This window comes from Odocoileus virginianus, chromosome 30 (assembly GCF_023699985.2).
Source record: "Odocoileus virginianus isolate 20LAN1187 ecotype Illinois chromosome 30, Ovbor_1.2, whole genome shotgun sequence".
Classification (NCBI taxonomy): Eukaryota; Metazoa; Chordata; class Mammalia; order Artiodactyla; family Cervidae; genus Odocoileus; species Odocoileus virginianus.
In genome coordinates this window covers 32163566-32187958 of record NC_069703.1, presented here as the reverse complement: position 1 = coordinate 32187958, position 24393 = coordinate 32163566, and the positions used below count along the sequence as shown (strand labels likewise).

The following is a 24393-nucleotide window of genomic DNA, read 5'->3' as shown; positions in this document are numbered from 1 at the left end:
TGGCTTCATTTCAGACACAGGCACCCAAAGTGCCCCTGGCACCTGTGAATCATATTTGTTCCCTCCTCCCTGCCAAAAGGAAATCCTAAAGAATCTCGTAGTTTACATAAGCAGTTAGCAGCAGCTGGCAAGAGCAGCAGAGATATACATGCTTCTATTTATGTCCATGGGAATCTGGGACTTAGCTTTAGGGTCCTAAAAAACACAGACAGCCTTAAACAATGGAACACGTGCTGCTCTGAAATCACAGACCTCAGAACAGCAGGACTACAAAATGAAAGTGCTTTTATTTAAAACAAACATCCCAGCCTCTCTGCAGCCAAATGAGTGTCATTCTTCCAAGGGGACACTGTTCAAATAATTTTTGGAATCCTTCTTTGCAAAGTGCCTTCCCCAGTCTGTTCCCATGAAGTGGTAAAGAACCTGCCTGCCAATGCAGGAGGTGTAAGAGATGTGGGTTCGATCCCTGGGTCAGGAAGATCTGCTGGAGCAGGGCATGGCAACCCACTCCAGTATTCTTGCCTGGAAAATCCTGTGGATAGAGGAGCCTAGTGGGCTATAGTCAGTGGGGTTGCAGAGTCGGACACGACTGAAGCGACTGAGCCCGCACACACGCACAGAAAAGAACACTAGGCTTAGTCCTCCAGGCTTCATTCTCGGCCCCTCCTCCTGCCCCACTCCCTAACTGGCTGACCTTTCTTGTGCCCCGGCTGAAATATCTCCTCCTTAGGGTTGCCCTGCCCATTCTCAGGCTAACTCCATTCCCCCTGCGACTTGCCCCCAGAGCACTTACTTCCCCTTGGGTGGCCCTTGTCATGACAGACAGAATAATTCATTTTATTTTTTAAAGATTTTTTTAAAAATGTAGACCATTTTTAAAAGTGTTTTTTGAATTTGTTACAATATTGGATCTTTTTCATATTTTGGTTTTTTGGCTGCAAGGCATGTGGGAATCTCAGCTCCTGGACCAAGGACTGAACTTGCATCCCCTGCATTGGAATGTGAAGTCTTAACCACTGGACCACCAGGGAAGTCCCTAGGATCATTTAGATCAGGGATCTAATGCCTAACGATCTGAGGTGGAACTGATGTAATAATAACAGAAATAAGTGCAGTGCATGCGTGATCAGTTGTATCCGACTCTTTGCAACCCCATGAACTGTAGCCCACAAAGCTCCTCCATCCATGAGATTTTCCAGGCAAGAATACTAGAGTGGGTTGCCATATTCTACTCCAGGGGATCTTCTCGAGCCAGGGATTGAACCCGAATCGCTTGCGTCTCCTGGTAATGGAAGGCAGATTTTTGACCACTGTGCCATCTGGGAATTCCCAATAGAAATAAAGTGCAAAATAAATGTAATGAGCTTGACCCATCCCCAAAAAACTGTCTTCCATGAAACCGGTCCCTGGTGCCTGAAAGGTTGGGAACCGCTGACTTAGATGTCTTTCCCACAGGCAGACAGAGCCCTGTGAGCACAGAGATTTTATATCTTTACTGCTGCAACCCCAGGGTGTGGCCCCAGCCCTACAACACAGTAGGAACTCAATTAAAAAATTATTAAACAAGTGTAAAAGCCTGTTTGCAAAAATCACATCCATCTGCAAAGGACCCAGATTTGTCACCCTTCACAAGAGGGACAGCTGGCACATATCAAGAGCTTACTGCGGACCCAGAACCAGGCTCTCAATAAGGCCTCTTTCCTTTGATCCATAGACAATGCTGTCCCCTGGGAACTGTCACCGCTGATTTACAGATGAGGAAATTGAGACTCAGGGTAATGAAATCACACAGTTTGGCCGCCACATGGTTCGGAGGCTGTTTAACTCCATTATGCCAGATCATCATTTTTGTTGTTGTTAAATGAAAAAGAAATACTCTGGGAATTTAAAAAATCCAGATATGTACAACGGAAAATAACCCACTACTCTAGATTCCCACTGATCAGAATTTTAACTGATGTTAATGTCTTGGCCCATTTTCTTCCTGCTTCCTGTCTTCTTTTTCTTTCTTCACTTCTCCTGGTTGAGAACATCCAGAAGAGTGTGCTGAAGTTCTCGGCAACCATTTCTAGAGAAAGGCAGGGTGCAGTCTTGCATCATGTAGAAGGTTGAAAATACTACTTTTCTGTCTCTCGAGATGGCAGCAGGTAAGTCTGGGTAGGTAATGGAAAAGCCAGTCTTACCAGACAGTAGGGCTTCCAAGGTGGTGCTAGTGGTAAAGAACCAGCTTGTCAATATAGGCAGGTGTATGAGACACGGGTTTGATCCCTGAATCAGGAAGATCCCCTGGAGGAGGGCATGCAACCCACTCCAGTATTCTTGCCTGGAAAATCCCACGGACAGAGGGGCCTGATGGGCTACAGTCCATGGGGTCACAGAGAGTCGGACACAGTGGAAATGACTTAGCACGCACGCACCAGTAATCCCTGCAGATGCTCTGATCTCAAAAGAAAGGACTCCCAGGGAAGGGGAGAAAGAGGAAACCCACGCTCTATTGTTAGCCCAGCCACAAAGACTGGCCCGAGGCCAGCTCTTCCAGGGAGGACACCTAGAGCTGCCAGCCCCCTTTACAGAGCCAGCCCCGCTCCTTCCCTTTTCAGCCCTCCCCTTCCTAATTGCACCAAGGAAACAGACAGTTCCCTCTCTGACCCCCTTCACTCCCCAGAAGGCAGCGTGCTGCCCCCTGTGCTTGCTACCAGCCTAGATCACAGTGTGTGTTTCTGAGCCTGAGTCCTGTTTACACCTCTCTACCAGACTGCAAATTCCTCAGAGGCAGAGACTGTTTCTTTACATCTTTCTCTGCAGTGTTTGGCATATAGAAAAGACTCAGTAAATAAAGGCAGCCAGACATCAGCTGCGGAAAAAGTGGAAAAAGACTCAGAGTCAGACCTGGTTCAGATTCCAGGTCTGCTACATCACAGCACATGGCAAAGAGCAGGCACTGCTTCTAGATCCTAGGGGTGAAGGAGTCTTCTGGCCTAGAAAAGAAAATAACAGTCTCAAAGGCCCTTGCTGAATCATCTAACTTCGGAGAAAACAAAACAGAACCTTAGGTTCCGCCCTGAGGCTCGAGGCCGGTTGCATCTATCTGGGACGTGTTTTTTTTTTAAACTATCTGGGACTTATCACCCCCAGTCCAGAAACCTTCCACCCCCTACACCTGCCCAGAAGACTTATCACCCCCTGCCCAACTACAAACGCCATCTCAACTAAAGAATACCCAAAACATCCCGCCTGATTAACGTTTCCCTTATCGCTTCCACAAACCTCTCTATAAATATGGAGCCTCCCTGATCCCTCTCAGCGCTCAGCCTGGTAGACTGTTGCCCCTCCTTGCCTGAATAAAGGTAACCTACTTCTGTTGAGGTCGTCTCTCCTTTTCCACCTCGGCCTGAACTATACAAGGGGGAGTGATGGGACCTGGATTTTGGTTTAAATTTTGCTGTGGTCTGAAAGCAAGTTACTCAACCTTGCTGAGGCCCAGGGCCCCCAACTGTAAGAAGGGGGAGAGAGCTACTTTACTGAGTTGTTGAGTACTTTAAATACAAAATAATCCAGGTAAAATCACTGGACACACAGCAGGTCCTCATAGACATGTCTGCTCTGCCATCTAGACAAACAGCCCCTCCCCATCTTTATACTTGGGGGGTGACAGCATCCAGGGCCCGGGTCTGACTTAGCCCAGAACAGACTCTAGAAATGGCCGTTCGCAGTAATACCCAGCCCAGCGGACCCCCATTGGAAGAAGGCAGGGACAAGAGACCTAAAAACTCAGCTCTCCACACCAGCTACACAGATCCAAGGTGTCTGATTCTGTTCCTGGCAGGAAGAGTACAGGTCTTTCTATTTAATATAAAGACTGCCCTTCCTGAGAGCTACAGCAAGGATTGAGATGGAGCAAAAGGCCTCTCTCGAATGTTTTGTGATGTTTATCATTAGAAAAGTCACCCAGAGCAGGACAGAACCTTGGGAAGGCAGATGGGGAAGCAGTCCAGACTAGGTTGGAATTTGAAAGAAGGCCCACGGGAAGGAGAGAGAAAGACGGGGTGCCCTGAGTTCCGGGGAGGACGAGATGGGTTGCAAGGAGAGGCCGGAAGGGAAACCCGGTATCACTTCGTAGAAACCTGGTGCTCGAGTGTTAATTGGAAAAATCGTCTCTGCCTAGTGCCCGGGGGGTTGGGGCCCGTTCGGCAGGTGTCCCCAGGTCTGTGAGAATGTCTTCATGAAGTCCTCCGGGTGGTCGTCCCCTTTAGCCCGTGTAGGAACGCAGGGGCTCCCGGGCGGAGGGTGATCTCCATCCCTCACTGGATCTTCTGCAGGTCCTCAGGCCCAAAAGATTCAGGCAGCAGCTCCTGGACCGTCCTGACAACATACGTGCCGTCCAGCTTGGTCATGTAGACAGCCCAGTCGGTGCCAAACTGGAAGAGAGGCAAAGCCAGTGTGAGGGAGGCAGTGTGGCTGAGGGGTGGAGGCTGCCCTGGCTTGAGTCTGGCCTGGGTTGAGTGCCTCCTGCTGTCTAATGTGCTCCCTGTGCCTCAGTTTTCTCACCTGTAAAATGGGAATGATAATAATCATACCTGGTTCACAGGGCCTGAGGGAGGAGCCAGTGAAAGATGGCATAAGAAGTTAGCACAGAGCTTGGCACATTGCTAAGGGGCAGTAAATGCTCTGTTCTGTGATTAGGACTCACCAACACTTTGGCCACCTGATATGAAGATCTGGCTCATTGGAAAAGACCCTGAAGCTGGGAAAGGTTGAAGGCAAAAGGTGAAGAGGGTGGCAGAGGATGAAATGGCTAGATAGCATCGCCAACTCAATGGACATGAGTTTGAGCAAACTCTGGGAGATAGTGAAGGACAGGGAAGCCTGGCGTGCTGCAGTCCATGGGGTCACAAAAAGGCTGATGTGACTTAGCAACTGAACAACAGTAGGACTTTATAAGAACAATATCTAACCCCTGGGGCCAGATCCCCTCCTGTTGTGACAAATAACAACCCATATCTTCTTCCCTTGGGGCCTCTCGACAACTCCTGAGAACCTGGAGAGGTTGCATTTCTGCCTCATCACACACTGTACAATGAACATGCAGGATTTCATCATCTGCCCTTTGAGGTAGGTAGATGTTATTCCCATTTTACTGATAAGGAAACTGAGGCTTTGCAGAGTAACATGGGGGTAAATGATGGAACTCTTTGGGTCTCGGTGTCTTGAGCTGTGAAATGGTTTTAGAGACAAAAGACTTATCAGGCAGGAAGATAGGTGTCCTGGGTGGAGAGTTAAACCAGCAGTGTAATGGAGAGTATCCTGGGGAGCTGGAGTCAACAGCCTGAGGCTCTACCTGGCCAGATGCCATGAGTACTGGAGGCAATGGGTGGAAAGGGCCTGCACGTAGTAAATACCCAGTGGAAGCCGTTTTTAGTGACAACTAGACGTTCCTGGTGATGGCTCAGGTCTGCAGCCTGCTGTTGATGCTTCGGCCTGAATCACCAAATATTGCCAGGCACAATCTGTCTTTTTAAAGCTAATGTTTTAAGGAAGGAAATTTTTCCGCTTGGCGGCCTCTGCCTGAGGGTGTGGGTGAAAGTGGAGTGGAGGTGAGTTTAAGTGCCAGGCCTCCAGCCCCGAAGCTTCAGATCTTATTATTTGCATTTTGATTTCCGTTTTGCTTCTCTCTCCTTCAGCTTTTCCATTTGCCGTCTCTCATTTGCCAACATCTGATCTGCGTGGAGAAAACAGCCTTGAGCAATTAGATGCCGGCAGGGTCTGGGAAGTCAGGGAGCTGGGATCCTCATGTGCTTGCTGTCTGTGGCCTGGGACACGCCGTGGTGCTGGGTGGCCATTTGCGCCCCTCTAACAGGGGTGGTGAATGAAGTCCCTAATGTGATTTCAGAGCCTTCCTGGTGGCATTTTTCATCTAGATTTGGGAAATGAGTCTGGCTAACTGTGCCTGATTTGCAGGCCTGGCGAGCAGCAGGAGGATGAAGATGTCTGTGTGTTCCAGAGATGCTAGGAACCCCTCAAAGTGCAACAGCGAGGCAGAAACACGCCCCCCACCTCCCCCCAAATTCCAGCAGCTCCCAAAGCAGAAGCCCTCATGGAACAAGCTACTCCGATTCTGCACAGCATCACTTTATCTCCACTGTGGCCAAAAATAATTTGTCTCTTTTGTAGGACCTTAAAGGGAGCGAGGGGGCCGGCGGGGAGTGTGGGCTTTGTGTCGGCCGGAACGGCTATAGTGAGTGCCAGCCTGCCACTGACCGGCTGGCTGTGTGTCCTTCAGCAGGTCACTTGCTTCTCTGATGAATGGGGATAACGACCCACACTTCCCTCCATGCGGGGCGTGGGGATTAAATGAGATGCTGTATTTAGAGGGGTCGAGGATGTCTCATCAGAGCTCAAGGCCTGGGGACTCTTCAAGTTGGTGGCTTTAGCCTTTGGGGGCTCTGGTGGGCACAGGCCCCTTTGAGGGTCCACCAGGGCTACTGACATCCCTCTTCCTCAAATGTACCTATACACATCAAGAACCTCACTGAGCCCAGATTCAGAAGAAAGGATCGAATCCAGCCCCTTGAATTGAAGAAACTGAAGCCTTCCAACCAAGATCTTTGTAAAAAGTACATCAGATCCTTTGAATCCCTTCTTAAAAACAGCCACTGAATTCCCCTTATTCTTTTCTTCCCCCAACTTGAGTTTTAATATCATAAAATATACATACAAGTTATCATTTTAACCATTTTTAAGTGTACAATTCAGTTCCCTTTACTCCTGGAGTGAAATATACCCTCTATCCACGGCCTACTAGACCGTGTGTGATGGGCCCCTGACCATGTCTCTGTCTTCACCAATTACTACCCCCAAGCCCTGCCCCGGTGTTCTAGCCTCTTTGACTTTCATACTGTTCATGCAACTCACCAAGTGTGTAAGCATTAAACTTGCTGCTTCCTCCACCAGCAAATCTCGAGAGCTTGATCTGTCTCATCTTTTCTCATTATCTATATCTCTGCTCAAATGTTATCTTCAAAGGGAGGCCCCTCCCGGCCATCTAAAAGCAGGGGTTGGCAAACTTTTTCCCATAAAGGGCCAGATAGTAAATATTTTAGGCCTTGCGGGCCATTAGGTCCATGTTGTAATTCCTCTCTCTCCCTGGTAGGACCTGAGCAGTCAGAGGGAACGTGTGAATTGATGGGTGTGGATGCATGCCAGTAACACTATTTACCACAACAAGCAGAAGCCTGGATTTCCCTGCGGGCTGTTGTTTGCTGACCTTTGACTCTGACCTAGAGTCAGCTCCACCTTCTGTCACTCTCAACTCCTTTCTTCTGCATTTTTTTTCTCTGTAGCCCTCATCACTCTCAGCAACTCTGTTGATTTATTTTGCTCCTTATTTGTCTGTCTTCTACACTAGACTATAATGTCTGTGAGTGTAGGGCCTGGCCTGTCTTTTTACCGCTGTCTCGCCAGAGCAAGGTCAATGCCTAGCACAGAGCAGACACTCAGAAAGTATTTGCTGAATGAAAGAATAATTTCCAGTGATTCATGCAAGTTTGGGAAGGTGTTAGGAGTCAGCCAACCCAGTTAATAGGACAGTCGCTGCGTCTCTTCGCTTGGCCCAGCTTGGTTGCCGGGGCCTGGAAGAGCAGGGAAGGGCAGGGGAGATCCATCCAGAAGGAAAGGGTAGTTGCTCACCTCTCTCATGACCTGTCTGCAAGCCCCACAGGGTGAGATAAAATCGTCTTGCAAGTCACTGGGGAAGCAGAGAAACAAAAACATGGGTCAGTCTCTTTGGCAACATGAGAATGACTGCTTAAATTCAGGAGTCCTGCCTGCCTGCAGATTAAGTCAAATCCCTCCAGGCAGTTCCTGGTTCACAGATGAGATGCGTCCTAGAGGCTGAGAAGCAGTGGACAGAACTTTCCAAGCTTGCAGGGGCAAAACCATGGGTAGGACCATTCTTCTCATTAGTGTGTTCACTGAATGTTTCGTGAACACTTACTATCACCCACAACCCAGGGACACAAAGGTTAAGGAGAATTTGTCTCTGGCCTTCAGCCCAGTGGGTGACAAAGAAAACTAGATGAGTTATCATTTCAAACAAAATGCGTAAGAACACACGGTAAGCAGGAGATGATCCTTGACTAGGGAGGGAGAGTATTTCATGGAGGAGGTGGCATTGACCTGGTCCTTCGAGGAAGCGTAGAGTTCATAAGTCATCATTAGTGAGCACCTGCTCTGCTCCAAACTCTGGACCAGGCAGTGGTAGACATTATCTCACGTAATTCTCAGTATAACCTGAGCATCCAGATGACCATTTTATTGTCAAGGACACAGGTTCACTGAGATGAAGTAACAGAGTGCTATTCTGAAGCTCCGGGTTTTTCTCTGTTGCAGACAAGGGATATAGTATGTGCAAAGGTCCTGAGGCATAAAAGAATAAGACACACGTGAGCCCTTGAGAAAACTGGGCACCTTGCATCTGAGAAAGTTGGAGAAGAGAAGCTTACAGCCAAGGGGTTGTCTCTGAGAATGAAGGCACCTACAGGCAGCCTTCCAGTTCTGAGCAGGACAAAGGATGGTGTTTAAAGAAAGAGGAAACTATAAGAACCTCCAAGTCTGATGAACCATCAGAGGTTAAGCCAGCAGTCACCATCATCTTTGCGCTTCTAAAACCCACAGTTCTCTGATGTTTCTGGAAGATCACAGGATTTAAAATTCAATTCTTGATCAGTTCCTCCTTTCGTTAATTACATGTGATTTTGACCAAGTCATTTTAACCCATGCAAGGGTCCTATCTTTGCCTTTAAAATGTGGGGAATAATGTCATCCACATTGTAGAAATGCTAGGATAAAATGAACTAAGATGTGCAAAGCATTTCCTAAACTTTAGAATGCTATACACACATTATTACTGCCTATACTAGTCACTGGGCATTACTCCTTTAGATAGATAAGCTCTGTTATAATTTTCGTACCTTGTCATATACAGCTTTATTATATACTATGTGCTTTACATGGTATAATATTATATAATTAATTTACCTATTTTGTATTAACAATTATCATATTGTTCAATAGATACCTAGAATGTGCCAGACACCCTCCAAAGTATTTTATAGTGTTTATCTCATGTTAATTGACAAACAGTTATTTATTGAGCACCTGCTATATGTCAGGCACTGTCTGTGCTGGGGATAGAGCAGTGAACAAAACAGGTGAAATTCACTGCATTCAGGAGTTTTTGACTAATCAGGTGAACCAGATAACTGGCAAACCATCAGCTTATCAGCCAACCATATATCAATTACAGCTAGAGACAGATGCTGTGAATTGAATAAAGCAGCTGAGGGGAGAGAGAGTGGAGGGCTGCTGCTTTATTTAACCCTCATGACTACTCTCTTTTACCTGTGGGGGTCCAGTCAAAGAAAGCTTCTGCTCATGGGAAGGTGGGTCCTCACTGAGCACACTTCCACTCCTAGCTTCAGAGGGATCCCTTGGGGACCTGAGAGGGTGGGGACCCCTGCCCAGGATGCATACTGAGCCAGAAGAACCCTTCTGGTTACCAAGCGGCTTATGTTGCAGCCAGAGCCTCTCATTAGCTCTTTGGAGGCTGGACTTGGGTTTTTTTTTTTGGCTACACCGTACAGCATTTGGGATCTTCCCCTGACCAGTGATCGAACCCATGCCCCCTGCATTAGAAGCACAGAATTTTAACCACTGGTCTGCCAGGGAAGTCCTGGACTCTGTTATTTTGTATTTATTTATTTTAAAAAAGTTTAAAAAATTATTTATTTTTGGCTGTGCTGGGTCTTTGCTGCTGCATAGGCTTTTCTCTAGTTTTGGGATGGGCTTCCCTGGTGGCTCAGAGGTTAAAGCGTCTGTCTGCAATGCGGGAGACCTGGGTTTGATCCCTGGGTCGGGAAGATCCCCTGGAGAAGGAAATGGCAAACCACTCCAGTACTCTTGCCTGGGAAATCCCATGGACTGTGGCCTACCAGGCTCCTCTGTCCATGGGATTTTCCAGGCAAGAACACTGGAGTGGGTTGCCATTTCCTCCTCCAGATCATCCTGACCCAGGGATTGAATCCCGGTCTCCGGCATTGCAGGCAGACGCTTTACAGTCTGAGCCACCAGGGGAGTTCTCTTATCAGGGATCAAACCCAGGCCCCCTGCGTTGGGAGTACAGAGTCTTAGTTACTAGACAACCAGGGAAGTCTCTGTTTTTTATTTCACTGCACGCATGTTGGCTGAGAGCTTGCTCTATGCCAGGCAAGCCTGGGAGGGAGCAACAAAGACCCGTCAGAGAATCCCCGCCTGCAGGGACCTTGATGTCTCAAAGGGAGATCAAATCTGTGTGTAAATGTCACAACTACAGGCAGACAGTGATTAGGCTCAGGGGAGAGGTGGGACAAGAAGCATCACAGAAGGTGTGGGGCGCACAGGGACCTTCCCTCCTCTCATACCCCGCGCACCCACCCTCCGCCTCCCCTGCCTCGTGCTGGGTATTGACAGTTTCCTGTGGTTTGTGCTGACCGTGGGCACACACTGAGGCCAGCTTATCAGACTTGACGGGCTGGAAACCTATTGACTTTGATGATGACAGCAGGGACCCCGGTGGGGCCAGCTCATCTCCTCGTTAGCCAAATCCCCTCTGAGCTGCGCACACTCCATTGCACAGATCTCGAGGGGGCTCTCTGAGACGGTGCACGCCCACCAGCGCTAACAAGGGAGCTGGCACTTCCCATTCGCCCTCTAAACCCACACCCTCAATTTAACAAATCATTAGCGCAGTAATGACTGCTTTTCCGGCCGGGGATGCCAGTGCCGGCTGAGCACCCAGAGAGGAGCAGTTGGGCGCTGGAAAAAATGCAGTTTTGGTGTAAACAAGGACATTGACTAATCATCACAAACAAAACCCAGTCATGTTGAAGAGTAGACAATGGCCAAGAGAAAAAGTCTTTCAACTGGAACACTCTAAACAGAGCAGGGCCACCTCGCCATTCTCCTTTTGTTGACTTTGGCCTCCTTTTCCCCAGAATATCATTATTTTCTTGGATCAGCTTTGAAATTGAGTTATCCCCCCCACCTCTTTTTTTTTCCCCTGAAGTGTAATTCACATCCTGATCTCCGCTCATCCGCACAGAATGTTCCCAGGGTGGCCTCATTTATTCCTCCCAAAGCCGGAGGGAAGCCAGGACAGACCTTGGTCCCAGGCAGAGCTCTCGGAAGCTGAGGCCCTCCTCCAGAAGCACATCCTTGGCTCCAGTTACTCAGAGGAAAAAACCTTCAATAATGTAGATCACCTCAGGGGCCAGACCGAGCCAAACTGAGGATCTTATCAAAGAAATGGAGGCTGGTTTCTGTCATACAGACCCCATCAGCCTTGCTCCTGGTCCTCCTATTTCTGCCAGAAAAGGCCTGCATCTCCCCGACAATGAAGAGATCATTTACTCCTAGTCCATGACCCATACACCCAGTTGTCTCTAAATGCCAACACTGGGTCAGCCCTGTAGTCTCTTTCTGGGTAGATTCAACATTTCCTACCTATTTGCCCTGTGCCGTTATCTTGTTAAGAGAACTCTCTCTCTGACAATGCAATGGTACACACAAGAGCAATTTATCATTAAATCAGAAGTGTAATGGGGTCTGAATTAATGAAACAACAGCCCATTCATATCCCTTGAGTCCTGAAGCCAATGAGTCTGGGTCCATGGCCAGCAAGAACTCAAAGAATTCCCTTTGAGGGCACATGTGGGAACTTGGATATTTATGTTTGGGGCATGTAGAAAGAGTTGTTAAGTGCTCCTGTTCAGCCAGGACTCAGGCTGGAATCTGATCAGTTTAGACCATAACCTGGGTTGCCTGGCTGTCACCCCACCAGCCTGTCCTTTTATCCTGGTTCTTGCACCTAGGGGTGACTGATGCCAAGCAAAGGTGTCAGCTTGCACAGTGAAGACAGGATCCCAGGATCAGCTCAAGGAGAGCAGGGAAGAGGGTTTCATTTCCCGTCACAGCACAGCACAGTGGAATGAGCCCTGGAGTCGGACTCTAGAGATCTATCTGTCCCAGCTTTGCCACTAATTCTTAGGAAAGCTCCTCATCCTCTCTGGGTCTCAGTTTCTTCAACTGTAAAATGGGTACAGTGGCCAGGAAGTCTAATCAGGTGACTTTTAGGTCCCTCTCATTTTAGGTTTCTTTGTGGCCTTTCTATTGTATCTTGTAGGGATGTTATTCCACTTGCACTATTATCAGAACAAGAACACACCTCCCTTTGTCTTAGAGTTGTCCTGATTGTTTATCCGCTCTTTAGGCTTACCAAGGGCAGAGTCTGTTGCTTATTTATCTTCTACTTTTAGCCCTCAGCCCAGCCCCTAGAGTGCCCTGCACATAGGAAGTTCAGAATAAACCCCGCAGATGAATGGATGAATGAGTAACAGGTGTGTGGTGGACGCTGGCTGAGTAGATGAACCAATGTTGCTACGACCGGCCTTTCTCACTCACCTGGCAATAGCGATTGCCCTGAACTCTTTGTACCCTTCCGAGATGGCCTTCTGGATGGCAGTTCGTTCAGCACAGACACCCAGTGGGTAGCAGGCATTTTCGATGTTGCACCCTGAGAAGAGAGGAGAGTCCAGCTGTGTTACCAGCAGAACCACTTCCTGTTACATGTGTTGAGTAAGACGCTTGCTCCATTGCAGAGCTGGGAGGGACCCGCTACTCAGAGCAAGTAGGGGAAGGAGAGGGCAATTTGACCAGAAGCACTGGGAGGCTTGCGACTCACAGTCACAAGCGTGGTGTGGTTTTCCCAAGGAATTCCCACTCTCATCACTTACCCAGTGCTGGCGTCTTAAAGCAGAACCTGGGAGCAGGCCCAGCGTCACAGGGCTGATGAGCCCACCCTCATCTTCCCAGCAGAGGTCAGGGCCAAGGGAGATGCCAAGGGTTGAGAAGGTGAGCAGAGCCCCTGCCGGGGTCTCAGAGACAGAGGCCACAGGGAGGGTGGGGCATGGTGGATGCTGACTCAAAGATCGGGCCTGGGTCAAATTTTTCATGTGGATGCCAGCTGTCAGAGTTTAACCAGGGTTCCCTGAGTTGATTTGCAAAACAGAAGTGTCAAAAGCAACAAACTAAGGAACAAAAAGCTCCCAGGCTTTGCAAAGGGTGTCTGATCATACCAGCCTTAAGGCCATCGATTTCCTGCAGGGAAAGGCGGGCTGCCAAGGCGGCACTGCCCACAGTAAGGGAGTCCTCCCCGCTGGCCCTCTGTGGAGTGTCCCTGGGGATAAATGGGCAAGGGCTCTTCCCAGGAGACAAAACTACTGGCATAGCCAGATTGGCTGACCAGCAGACTCCCCATTTTCAGGCAGATGAGGCCATGAACCTATGGCCACAAGAGCTGGACTCTCCCGGGACCATCAGGGTGTAATAGACAGTATGTCACTCTCCCTGAGGCAGAATATTCGTTGTTCCCCAGTATTCATTTTCTCCTTCTCCCTTTAAGTAATACAGGTGATTCCCATTCCAATATTGCTGACCCCCATGGCCGCTCAGAGACTACATTTCCCAGCCTCCCTTGCAGCATTTCACCTAATGGAATGTGGCACAAAGTGAGGGGGGAAACTCCTGGATCACATCTTTTGTAAAGAGACTGCTTGCCTCTTCCTCTCTTCGCTCCTGCAGAGACTGGGGCGGGGTCGGGACAGCTTTGACCATGTGCTTTATGCTCATAAGGATGGAGCGGCAGCAAAACAGGAGGAACTTGGAGTTCTGGTCAACTCCTGGAGCAGGGTTGCGCTGCCTAGGTGCCCTGGTGCGTGTGCCCAATTACTCCAGTCGTATCCGACTCCTTGCGACCCCATGGACTGCAGCCCGCCAGGCTCCTCTGTCCATGAGGATTCTCCAGGAGTGGGTTGCCATGCCTTCTTTCAGGGGAATCGTCCAGACCTAGGGATCAAACCCATGTCTCTTATGTCTCCTGCATTGGCTGGTGGGTTCTTTACTACTAGTACCACCTGGGAAGCCCTAACTTGCCCTGAACCAGCTGCCTACTCTGAATCATTATGGGAGAGAAAAAGAATTTGAGCCTCTGTATTTTGGGATCTTTTGGTTATAGTAACTTAACCTATATCCAACTAAAACAGAAATTGGCAGTAAAAATAAGATGTAACTGTGACCAAAAAAAAAAAAAAAAACAACAACACAAAACCAAGTGTCCATGGCTTTGCAGTTGGGAATGGGACTTCCCTTGTAGCTCAGTTGGTAAAGAATCTGCCTATAATGCAGAAGGCCCGGGTTCGATCCCTGGGTTGGAACAATCCCCTGGAGAAGGAAATGGCAACCCACTCCAGTATTCTTGCCTGGAGAATCCCATGGACAGAGGAGCCTGCCAGGTTACAGTCCATGGGGTCACGAGAGTCGGACACGATTTAGCACCTAAACCAATGTGAAAGAAAACAAAGATATGGCAAGAAGGAAAGCTGAAGGCCCTTGATACTCCTGGCAGATTATTTGATAAAGCCCCAACTTGTAATAATGCCTGGAGAATCCCAGGGATGGGGGAGCCTGGTGGGCTGCCATCTATGGGGGTCGCACAGAGTTGGACACGACTGAAGCAACTTAGCAGCAGCAGCAGCAATCTGTAATAAACTGGAAGGCAAACCAAATTACCGACTCAGAGGATTTTTCTACCTGGCAATGTGAGACAGCCCTGTGGCAAAGATCTGATTAAGGCTGTCATTTCCACCTAGCCATTGTTTCGGGTGCTTCACGGTAGCCACGGTTCAAATGAGGCAGCAGGGCTCAGCTGGGCAGGGAAGCCAGTTAGTGAAACATGGGAGTTGGCAGGTTGAAGAACTATTGTGCAGAAAGGATTCTTTGGGTGTGACAGAATTGGATAGCCAACAAAGCCAAAGGTCTCGTCTATAAAAGCCTATAATTGTTCAATCCCTAAAGAAATCCGGGGCCCCCCAGACCCTACTATCAGAAGTAAGCTCAGAGAGCGGTGTGCCCTCCAGGAGGGCATTCTCTTGGACACCCACTTTGGCTGTATGGCCAAGGATGATAATGGTCAAGGAAGAAACTCCCAGAGGGCAAAGCCAGCGGCCTCAGTGGACAAGGGGGTTACCCTCAGGGCAAAAAAGGGAGGCAAGGTAGTCCAGTGCACCACAGTCTTCACACCGCTTGCCCCACAGACTTGGTAACTGCATGGACTGGTGGTCCACAAGTGTTCCCTTTGCCTAACCGGAAATTTGATGATGGTTAGTCTTTCCTACTCCACATCGTGGAGTGCCCGAGCAGGTATGAAGTGAGGGGCAGATGATTGTTTTTTTTAGTTTTCAGGCCCTGGATGATCAGGGCCACATCTCAATCTGAGAAGGGGGACTGTGCACCACCAAGGGATCCTGCTGTTGGGGCTGGACGCAGCGACTGCGTGAACTTTGGGTTGTCACCCTCAGGAAGTTGTAAGTGGGTCCAATGTGTGTGAAGAAAGATGTACACAGATATTCACAGGTCACAGGGGGTTTTATAATGGCAAACACTTAATTGTTCTCAGTGTTCACACTCCCAGTAGAACCCACTGAAGTTTAGGGATTTCTCTCTGGCAGTCCAGTGGTTAAGATTCTGCACTTCCAATGCAGGGGGCATAGATTCGATCCCTGGCTGGGAAACTAAGATCCCACAGGCCAGGAGGTGCGGCCAAAAAAAAAAAAAAAAAAAAAAAAAATCCACTGGAGTTTAGTTGGGCACATCCCTACCTAACTAGAAACTGCTTTCCCAGGCTCCCTGGAAGCTTCGTAGAGTCCTATAGGTTTGGCCAATGGGATGTGAGTGTAAGTGTTGGATGAAACCTGACCCTCATTGGATCAATTAGAGCAGAGCAATTGACCCACACTGGGCCAATCAGAGCTGAGCACCTACCCTGGGCCAATCAGAGCTGAGCACCTACCCTGGGCCAATCAGAGCTGAGCACCTGACCCCCTGGGCCAATCAGACTACCCCTCTGTGAGGGAATTTCAGTTGTTCTCTAACATTGTGAGTTGGGCCTGGATCCTGCTGGCGTCCTAGTTTCTGTTCTTTACAGAGGTGACCAATAGGAGACAGTGAAATGATAATCAACTCAGATGAGAGATGGTGGGGAAAGAGTGTGGCCTTCTGCTACCGGTTGCCCCTGAAGTATAGAAACACGCCAGCCCTGCCACCATTTAGTTATAGGAACCAATGTAGCCTCCTTTTGCCTAAAACAGTTTGCATGCCTTTGTATCATTTGTAACCCTACAGAAATCAATGAATACAGTCGGGATACAGGACAGCGTGCAATCAGGAAGTTGTAATCGTGAAAGGAGTGGTTGATATTTATGGACTGCCTACTTTGGCAAAGCATATTCACATGTGCGTTACTGCAGCCTGGAAAGCTGGCCCCTGAATGCTCAGCCGCTCTGCTAGGTCAGTGAATAAATGAACGAGTCTTTCTTGTTCCCTACCTAGTCTCCCCAGCCAGGTTTCTGATGGCTGCCGGAAATGACTTCTTTTAAACATACCCTTGCCTGCTCGCACCTGCCTGCCCCTCCCACCTTTGCTGACCTGTGACCTTGTTTAAGCACCAACTTACCTCAAAATGCAGCCTCACTGAAATGCCACACACAAAAAAGAACCACTCCTTGTGTCTGTCAGGCCGGGATGAGAGTTGGCTCCCTTGCGTTTGATTTCTGCTGTTCCCAGAAGAATTGCTCCCCACTCCACTTCGGTCTAGCAACCCTCCCAGCCCTTGCCTTGTCCCTGACTGAGGGACACTCTTCCCATTAGACATGATTCACATAAATCTTGGGTTTTGCTGAGGTGCTCTTAAAGCAAATGGCCAGACTGCCGGAGGTCTGGACTCTCAAGACAATTGCCTGTGTCTGCTTTTGAAGTTCGGAATGACCTTTTATAGAGAACTCTTCCTTTGCTGTGTGTGAAAACGTCAATGATCAGTTAAGGAGAGGGAGAGAGCGTTTTAGAAGGGAGCGCGCTCACATACCCTACTGTTCAAATAGGATTTTGTAGAAGGAGTCCGTGGGTTCTGAGAATTTGGGAAAGGGACTGAACCTCCTTGAATGTCTCATTTTCAGTTTGTAAAACGAAGATGACAGCACCTTCCCCACAGGCCTCTAGTGGGAACGAGTTGAGTTCATGCATGTAAAGCGATGAGCACAACCTCTGGCACAGAGTAAGTGCGCAGCAGCTGGAGCGGCTATTCCTATTCGCATGAGCAAGGCTTCGGTGGTGGGGGGGTGAGTTTCTGCTCCTTCTGCACACGGTGAGACAGTTGCCCTGCCTCAGCCCTTCAGGCGGCTTTCAAATCCTCCCCATGATTACAAAAACTCCCTTGTCATCTGGTGCCAGCCTGCCTGGACTTCATCTCCTTTTGCTTTCCAGCTGTTCCCCAAGTACACTCCTGCTACAGGGCCTTTGCACTGGCTGTTCTAACTGCCTGGGACTCTTCCCCGCTCTAAGCACAAGGCTCACTCTACTAGGTCTTTGCTTAAATGTCACCACCTCAGAGAAGCCTTCCCTGATTACTCTATCTAAAATTGCTTCCTCCCTCTACCACCTCCAACCCTCTCAATCCATCTCTCCTGCTTTCACACTTAACACTTTCCTGGAATAAATGTCTCTATTATCTAATTTTCCCATTACTCCCCAAGTATACATTCCTGAGGGTAGGGACTTGGTCTGTATAGTGCATTACAGTACGCTCAGGCCCTGGAACAGTCATGGGGCCCAGAGCCTAAAACAGTGATGTGCTCAGTTACTTATCAAACGACTGGATTTTCACACTTTGACGCCAAGTTTCTGAGGTGCAAAGAAATAAGTGTATTTTGGGCCCCTAGCAAGTTCAAGTGTAATTTCCCAGGCTTGCTTTAAAAAATAGAAAGAGGAGGAAGGGAGGAAGGAAATCCTTGGCCGTGAACTATAATCCTGAAAGGCCAGACAATTTTGTTTTGCTTCCCTGAGGCCAAAGAACAAAAACATCATCTATCCAGGCAAACCAACTCCATTCCTGGTGTTCGCCTCACTGACTCAAACATACAGGAGAGACGGCCTGGGATGGTGCCAAGTTAGAAATCCATAATTAGAAAAGATTGTACCAAAAATAATACTATGAAGATGGTGCTATTACTACTAATCGTTTTCTTCTAATCTTTTCTTTTATTGCCTTCCTTTGGGCTTCCCCGGCAGCTCAGCTGGTGAAGAATCCGCCTGCCATGCAGGGGACCTGGGTTCGATCCCTGGGTTGGGAAGATCCCCTGGAGAAGGGAAAGGCTACCCACTCCAGTATTCTGGCCTGGAGAATGCCATAGACTGTGTAGTCCATGGAGTCACAAAGAGTGAGACACGACTGAGCGACTTTTACTTTCACTTTATCTGCCAGGCACTCCATGGAATTTTCAACAGTTCTATAGGGCAAATGCTATTAGAACCCCATTTTACAGAAGGTAAAAGCTGAGACTTGGGGCAGGAAGCCAACTCATGTTCTGGCCTGACAGACACAGAGAGTGTTCTTTTCCCTCATGGAATTTCAGTGAGGCTGGGTTTTGAGGTGTTTTGGTACTTAAGGCAGAGCTGGGGTTGGATATCATCAAGACAACAGCAGGGAAAGGAATTCACAAGGAGGGGACTGGGAGCAGTCCCCCAGAGAAGCGAGCACTGTCCCTCGTCTGCATCCACTCTGCCTTCTGACAGACCTTAAGATTAGAGCAGGGCTTCCGCATTCAAGCAAGTGGGCATCTCCCGGAGGGCTTCTTAGGAGATTTCTGAGGGACTTCCCTGGCAGTCTGGTGGCTGACTCTGCGCTCCCAATGCAGGGGACCCCCGTTCAATCCCTGGCCAGGGAACGAGATCCCACATGTCGCGAGGAAGAGCAAAGATTCCACGAGCCGCAGCTAAGACCCTGCACAGCCAAACCAATAAACATTTTTTTTTTTTAATTAAAAAAACAACAAGAAGATTTCTGAGTCCTACTCCTTGAGTTCTGCTTTAGCAGTTCTGGATCAGAGCCCATGAACTGAAACTTCTAACAAGTTCCCAGGAGGTGCCGGAGGCTGTGAGTCTGGGACCACGCGTAAGAACCACGGGACAAGACAAATGCCACGGCCATGTGCGTGAACACTCCCCTCTCTCCGTGTTCCCGCCTCCCTGCCCACGGCAAATGCAACGCGGCAGTTTCGCTAATGAATTCCATCCTAACTCACCCGGAGAGCTGAGGGGTGTTAGAAGCCCGTCTCTGCGATAAGCCGCTTTTGAGCGACAGTGGAGAGGACCAGTGATGAAGCTCGGATGGGGGCGGGGCTATCCGGAGAGAAAGCGGGTTAGGGAACCCGGAGGCCTGCGGAGCAGGGCTGTATGAAGCAAGCATAAAGAGTGGTCCTGAGAGAGAAAGGGAGCCCCGGGAGGGAATCCGGAGGGCAGGGACGGGACGGGGGAAGACAGATGAAGGGTCAGGTTTAAAGGTCAAGTCAAGACAGGCTGCATTCAGCAGTTAACCAGAATGTCCTTAAGTTTTTTTCTCTTTTTTAAATATGGTTTTTCCCTCCCAAATTAATTACAGCTGATCCAGTACAGTGACTCCATGACCTCCCCCCCCTCATCCATGGCAATGAAGCATATAGAGTGCTACAATCGCTCTGAGAGAGGAGGACGGGGAGGGGCGGGCCATCATCCCAAGAGCATGAGCTGAAGAGGAAACCCCCAGCTCTTGGGTGGTGCCCGCAGGGTGTTCCTCCGTGAGTCTCCCCCAGCCCCTCCCACCTGGCCGGCCACAGATGCCTGCTGAGCACCAACTGGGGGCGGCCCTGGCTGACTCCAGCCTCACCCCCTTGTGTCCCATCCTAACTCTTCTCGGGGTCCTCGCTGCCCCAGTCCCCCAGCAGCTCTCTCTCCCCCACGATCACCTCCCGTTCTCCTCGCCCCACAGCAACCACAGAAGGTAGTTGTTGGAGTTAGTAATTACCACCCCGATGGCCCAGCTCCAAGGGGCACAAGGCCCTGGCCGGCGTCAGGGGTGAAGGAGGAAATAAAACCATTATGACGAGATCGTGACGGCAAGGCTGTCAGACTTGCTTTTGAGTTGGCCAAGACACCAGCTGCCCCTAAGGGTGATAACTCCATGGAGGGCTAGTCTTTTGTGAGGCTGGAGAAAGTCACAGAACTGGGCTGACCCATCGTGCTTTGAGCTATAAACTCACAGTGCCTGAGTTCAGCTGTGCCCTGTCTTATCAGTTCAGTCGCTCAGCCCTGTCCGACTCTTTACGACCCCATGGACTGCAGCACACCAGGCTTCCCTGTCCATCACCAACTCCCAGAGCTTGCTCAAGTTCATGTCCATCGAGTCGGTGATGCCATCCAACCATCTCATCTCCTCCTGCCCTCATTCTTTCCCAGCATCAGGGTCTTTTCCAAAGAGTCAGCTCTTCGCATCAGGGGGCCAAAGTATTGGAGCTTCATCTTCAGCGTCTGTCTCCTAATCATCTCCGATTCACCCTCTGATGCCCTATCAGGTTTCCTCTCCCCTCCTCTCCAAGTCTGGCCTTCCTGCCATCTGCCCTCCTTTCCTTCTAAGTAAGGAGACCCAGGGGTTCTGGTAAAGGGCCTCCATCGGTCCCCTCTCCTCAGCACAGTTCTCTCTGCCTCCTCCTGCATATCCATGCTGCAGTGAGGGGCAGCAGAAAGAGCAAGGAATTTGGAAGCAGATAAAACTGATCCTCAGTGATCCCATTTGTAAACGTGCGTTTGGCTCCTGGTTAGGTCTGCTTGTTACCTCCACACTCCTTGTGGTGACAGACCACCCTCCCTTCATCGAGGAGGAACGTGTGTATGAATCAGCTGGACCCAGATACTACCCCACTGTGACAACAGTGATTGGCCCAGGGATGTGCATGTGACTGGAGAGGGGCCAATCAGAGCCTTTCCCTGGAATTTTTCCATCTTGAGCTAGTGGGAAAGCGTTCTTCCCTCTCTGCTTTTAAGGCTGGAAGAATGTAAACTAGGGATACCTGTGCTCATGTTCCCTGATGCCTGGGGAAAGCCCACCTTTGGGTGAGAGAAAGGAACCAGCATCCAGGATAAAGAAGAACATGGTGGCGTCGGAGTTCCTGGATGCAGCTGTCCCTGAGGCAAGATCTACTTTCACCTATTATGGTTCTGGTTGGTTTCTGGCATTTGCCACATGAAGTGCTCTAATGCATGTGACACTCACTGTCTTCTCTCATGTGGTGGCTCTGAAGTTAAAAAGATCTCTCATAGAAGTGTTTGTGTGTAAGTGTGTGTGCGCGCTCAGTCACTTAGTTGTGTCTGACTTTTTGCGACCCCATGGACTGTAGCCCACCAGGCTCCTCTGTCCATGGGATTTTCCAGGCAAGAATACCGGAGTGAGTTGCCATTTCCTCCTCTAGGGATCTTCCTGACCCAGGGATCGAACCCACCTCTCCTGCATCTCCTGCATTGGCAGGCAGATTCTTTACCCCTAAGCCACCTGGGAAGCCCCATAGAAGTGATTAGAGAAGGCTTAATCCATTGTGGTTATTAATATGACTGTTGGTCCCTGCCCATGATGTCCCCAGCACCATCCAACTCTGTCTCATCCTTCCCCTGGTCTCCCTGTCTAGAAACCCTAGAATTATATTCTTTCCTTTTATTCTCATATAAAAGGTCTAGTCCATCTGTCCTGTACAACCCTCCCAGATAATTCCTTCCTCTTCACCCCACTTGCCAGTGACGTAGGCCAAACCACTCTTTCAAACATTCAACAAACCTGAACTATAGGCCAGGCAACATGCGGTCAGTGGGCAAGACAGACATCACCCCCTTAATGCTCTTTCCTCTGCCCCGGTCTTGCTTGAGTACTTGTCAGACACACTGTCCTCAAACCCCACTTTCATGTTACTTTTCTTGGCTCCCTACTTTGTTTTTTTTTTTTTGGCTCCCTACTTTCTACCTCATCAAATCTCACTGTCTCCACTTGGCCTTCAAAAGTCCTCCACAATCTGCCTCTAAACCAACATCATCATGCCAATAATTAGTAGTAGTAGAAGCAGTCACTAGTGGTGACAGTCCTATTGTGGGCCAGAAACTGTGTGCTAAGCACTTCTGCCCCTTTAAAGGCATACACTCATGGAAAGCTTCACACTCAGGGGTGACATTAGACATCTTTCATGACTGAGGCAGCAGGGGCACCACCCATGGGGAGGACTCTGGGCCGGGAACACCAGCTCTGCTGACAGCCATCCTGGAAGGCGGGCACTGTGATCCTCCATTTACAGATGTGTAAGCTGAGACTCAGGAGGGTTAGCCCAGGGCCACACACAGCCAAGAAACAGCAGTGCCGGGATGCAAACCCAGGAGGCTCTAACTCCTCCAGGGCCCCTACCCCATCCCATAATGCTTCCATGCCCCTTTTCCTGGTGACGCCAGGTCCTTCCCTGCCATTTACACAGGTCACACCTCTGCTCACTTCATCAGTTCTCTCCTACAATCATTGGCTGAGGCTCCCACTTGGAGCCATGGCCTGTGCAAGAGGAGCGGAGACCTCCGTGGGGGCAGGGACTGTCATTTCTGCTCCCAGCGGCATCTCCAGCACCTGATAAATTACCTAGCACATAATTGGTGCTTGGCAAACATGTGTTGAATGAATAGATCAATGCAAGGATGGGGAGGGCCCCTCTCTGTACACCATCCGGAGGGGATATGGAGGTGCTGGAGGAATCAATAGCGGATTGCGTGTTCAAGGCCCTGAGCCTGTGGGTCGCAGTGTTGTTTGAGGTATCGGTTAATGTTTAATGTGCATCTGAGCCACTGGGCCAGGCCTGAATTTCCCCATGATACTCACAGAGATTTTTGTATCCCCCACAGGAAAGCAAACTTGGGAGTCAGAGAAACTCTAAGTTCCAGTCTCAAAAGACAAGGGATGAGATGAACATCAAGGACAGCCCAGAAGGGCCACCATAGAGGGAGGTGTGGGTCTCCAGCCGGACTCCCAGCTGAATAGTGGGGGGGGAGGGGCTCGCATTTGACCTGGGGATGCTTGGGGTGGGTGTGGGCCATCAATGAGATGTACACGTGTGAGCCTCAGGTCCTTCAAATGGCTGCGGCCAGGTGGAAGGGGGATTCTGGGCGGCAGGACTGGGCAGGACTGGGGATTCGCATCTATCCGTCTGGACCAGTTCTCATCTGCGTGGGGCAGCGGTGGGAATTGGGGGGGGAAGGGGCAATTGGCCTTTCTGCTTTTGCGCCACCTCCACGCCCTGTTCCCCACTGTCATTAAAGGGGATGTCCCTAAGCTTAGCAAAAACAAGTCTGAATTATTGTTCAAGTGAGCTATATTCTATGAAGCCAGCAAACCAAAGAAAAGTCGCTTAGGAACAGATTAGTGCCGGCTCAGATTCCTGTCTCTCTCTCCCCAGGTGGGCACTCAATACTGGCCACCCGAAGCCCACCTGGCCCCTTTTTTCTGCAAGGCCCACGCTCGACTAAGGAGTCAGCCCCAGATTCCTCAATCTCACGCCCAGCCAGCCCCCTGGGTGGTGGGTGACAGGAAGAAAGGAGGGTTTGGGGCGCCCTTAGCCCTGGTCATCGAAACCCGTGAGACCTCGAGCAAGCCATGTCACCTCTCTGGGCCTCAGGTTCTTCACTAGAAAAAATGGGCATAACTCCTAGGTTGATGGGTGGGGGGTGGGGGTGGTGAGGACTTGCTGATGTAGCCATGAAGTCTTTGCCGGTGCCAGACACAGAGGCGGGGCTCAGGAAGAGTTAACCCTCTCTCTCCCGGCTCCAGCGGGAGCTGCCCGAGGCTCTGCATTTGTGGCCTCCCCTTCCCCCTTTCCTTCCCCATCTGGCCTCCGATTCCTGGGCCCCCCAGGAATGGAAAGCCTTGGGGCTTGAGCAGTGTATTCATCCTGGCCGTCTGAACGGCAGGCAGGGCCGGGGGGTGTGGCGGCCTTGCCCCCCGGAGAGGGGAGACGGAGCGCCCCTGTCGCCCGTCTGCGTCCTCCTCTGACCTCCCGCCCAGGCTGCCGCGGAGGGGACCCCCAGGCGCCGCGCTTACCCGAGAAGATCGTGCCGTCCCCGGTGAGGAGAGCGGCCCCCACGGGGAAGCGGCTGTAGGGGCAGTAAGCGGACTTCTTGGCCTCCTGGCAGGACAGCAGCAACCGCTGGACGTGCTGGGGCTCCAGGGCGGTGCTGGGACGCTCCTGGGCCATGTCGATCCCCCGGGGCAAGCGGAGAAGCGGAAAGGGAGCTCGCAGCCGGTGTGGGCTGGGCCCCACCGCGACGGCAGCTCCTCCCCCCGGGGTGTGTCCTTGCCGGGAGGCGGCCAGGTGCGCGCCCCTGGGGGTGCTGGGCTGGGCGGGTGAGGGGGAGGTCTGG

At 50.2% G+C, this 24393-nt stretch overlaps 1 protein-coding gene across 1 annotated transcript; it reads right to left on the bottom strand.

The window, feature by feature from the left end:
- Positions 1-268: 268 nt before the first annotated feature.
- Positions 269-24285, bottom strand: CDA (cytidine deaminase). Its single transcript, XM_020912077.2, has 4 exons — positions 24074-24285; positions 12496-12607; positions 7687-7744; positions 269-4418 (listed from the first exon to the last, which is right to left on the bottom strand). The coding sequence occupies exons 1-4, from the start codon at positions 24225-24227 to the stop codon at positions 4302-4304; spliced, it is 441 nt and encodes a 146-aa protein (XP_020767736.1). The 5' UTR covers positions 24228-24285; the 3' UTR covers positions 269-4301.
- Between the last annotated feature and the right edge of the window lie 108 nt (positions 24286-24393).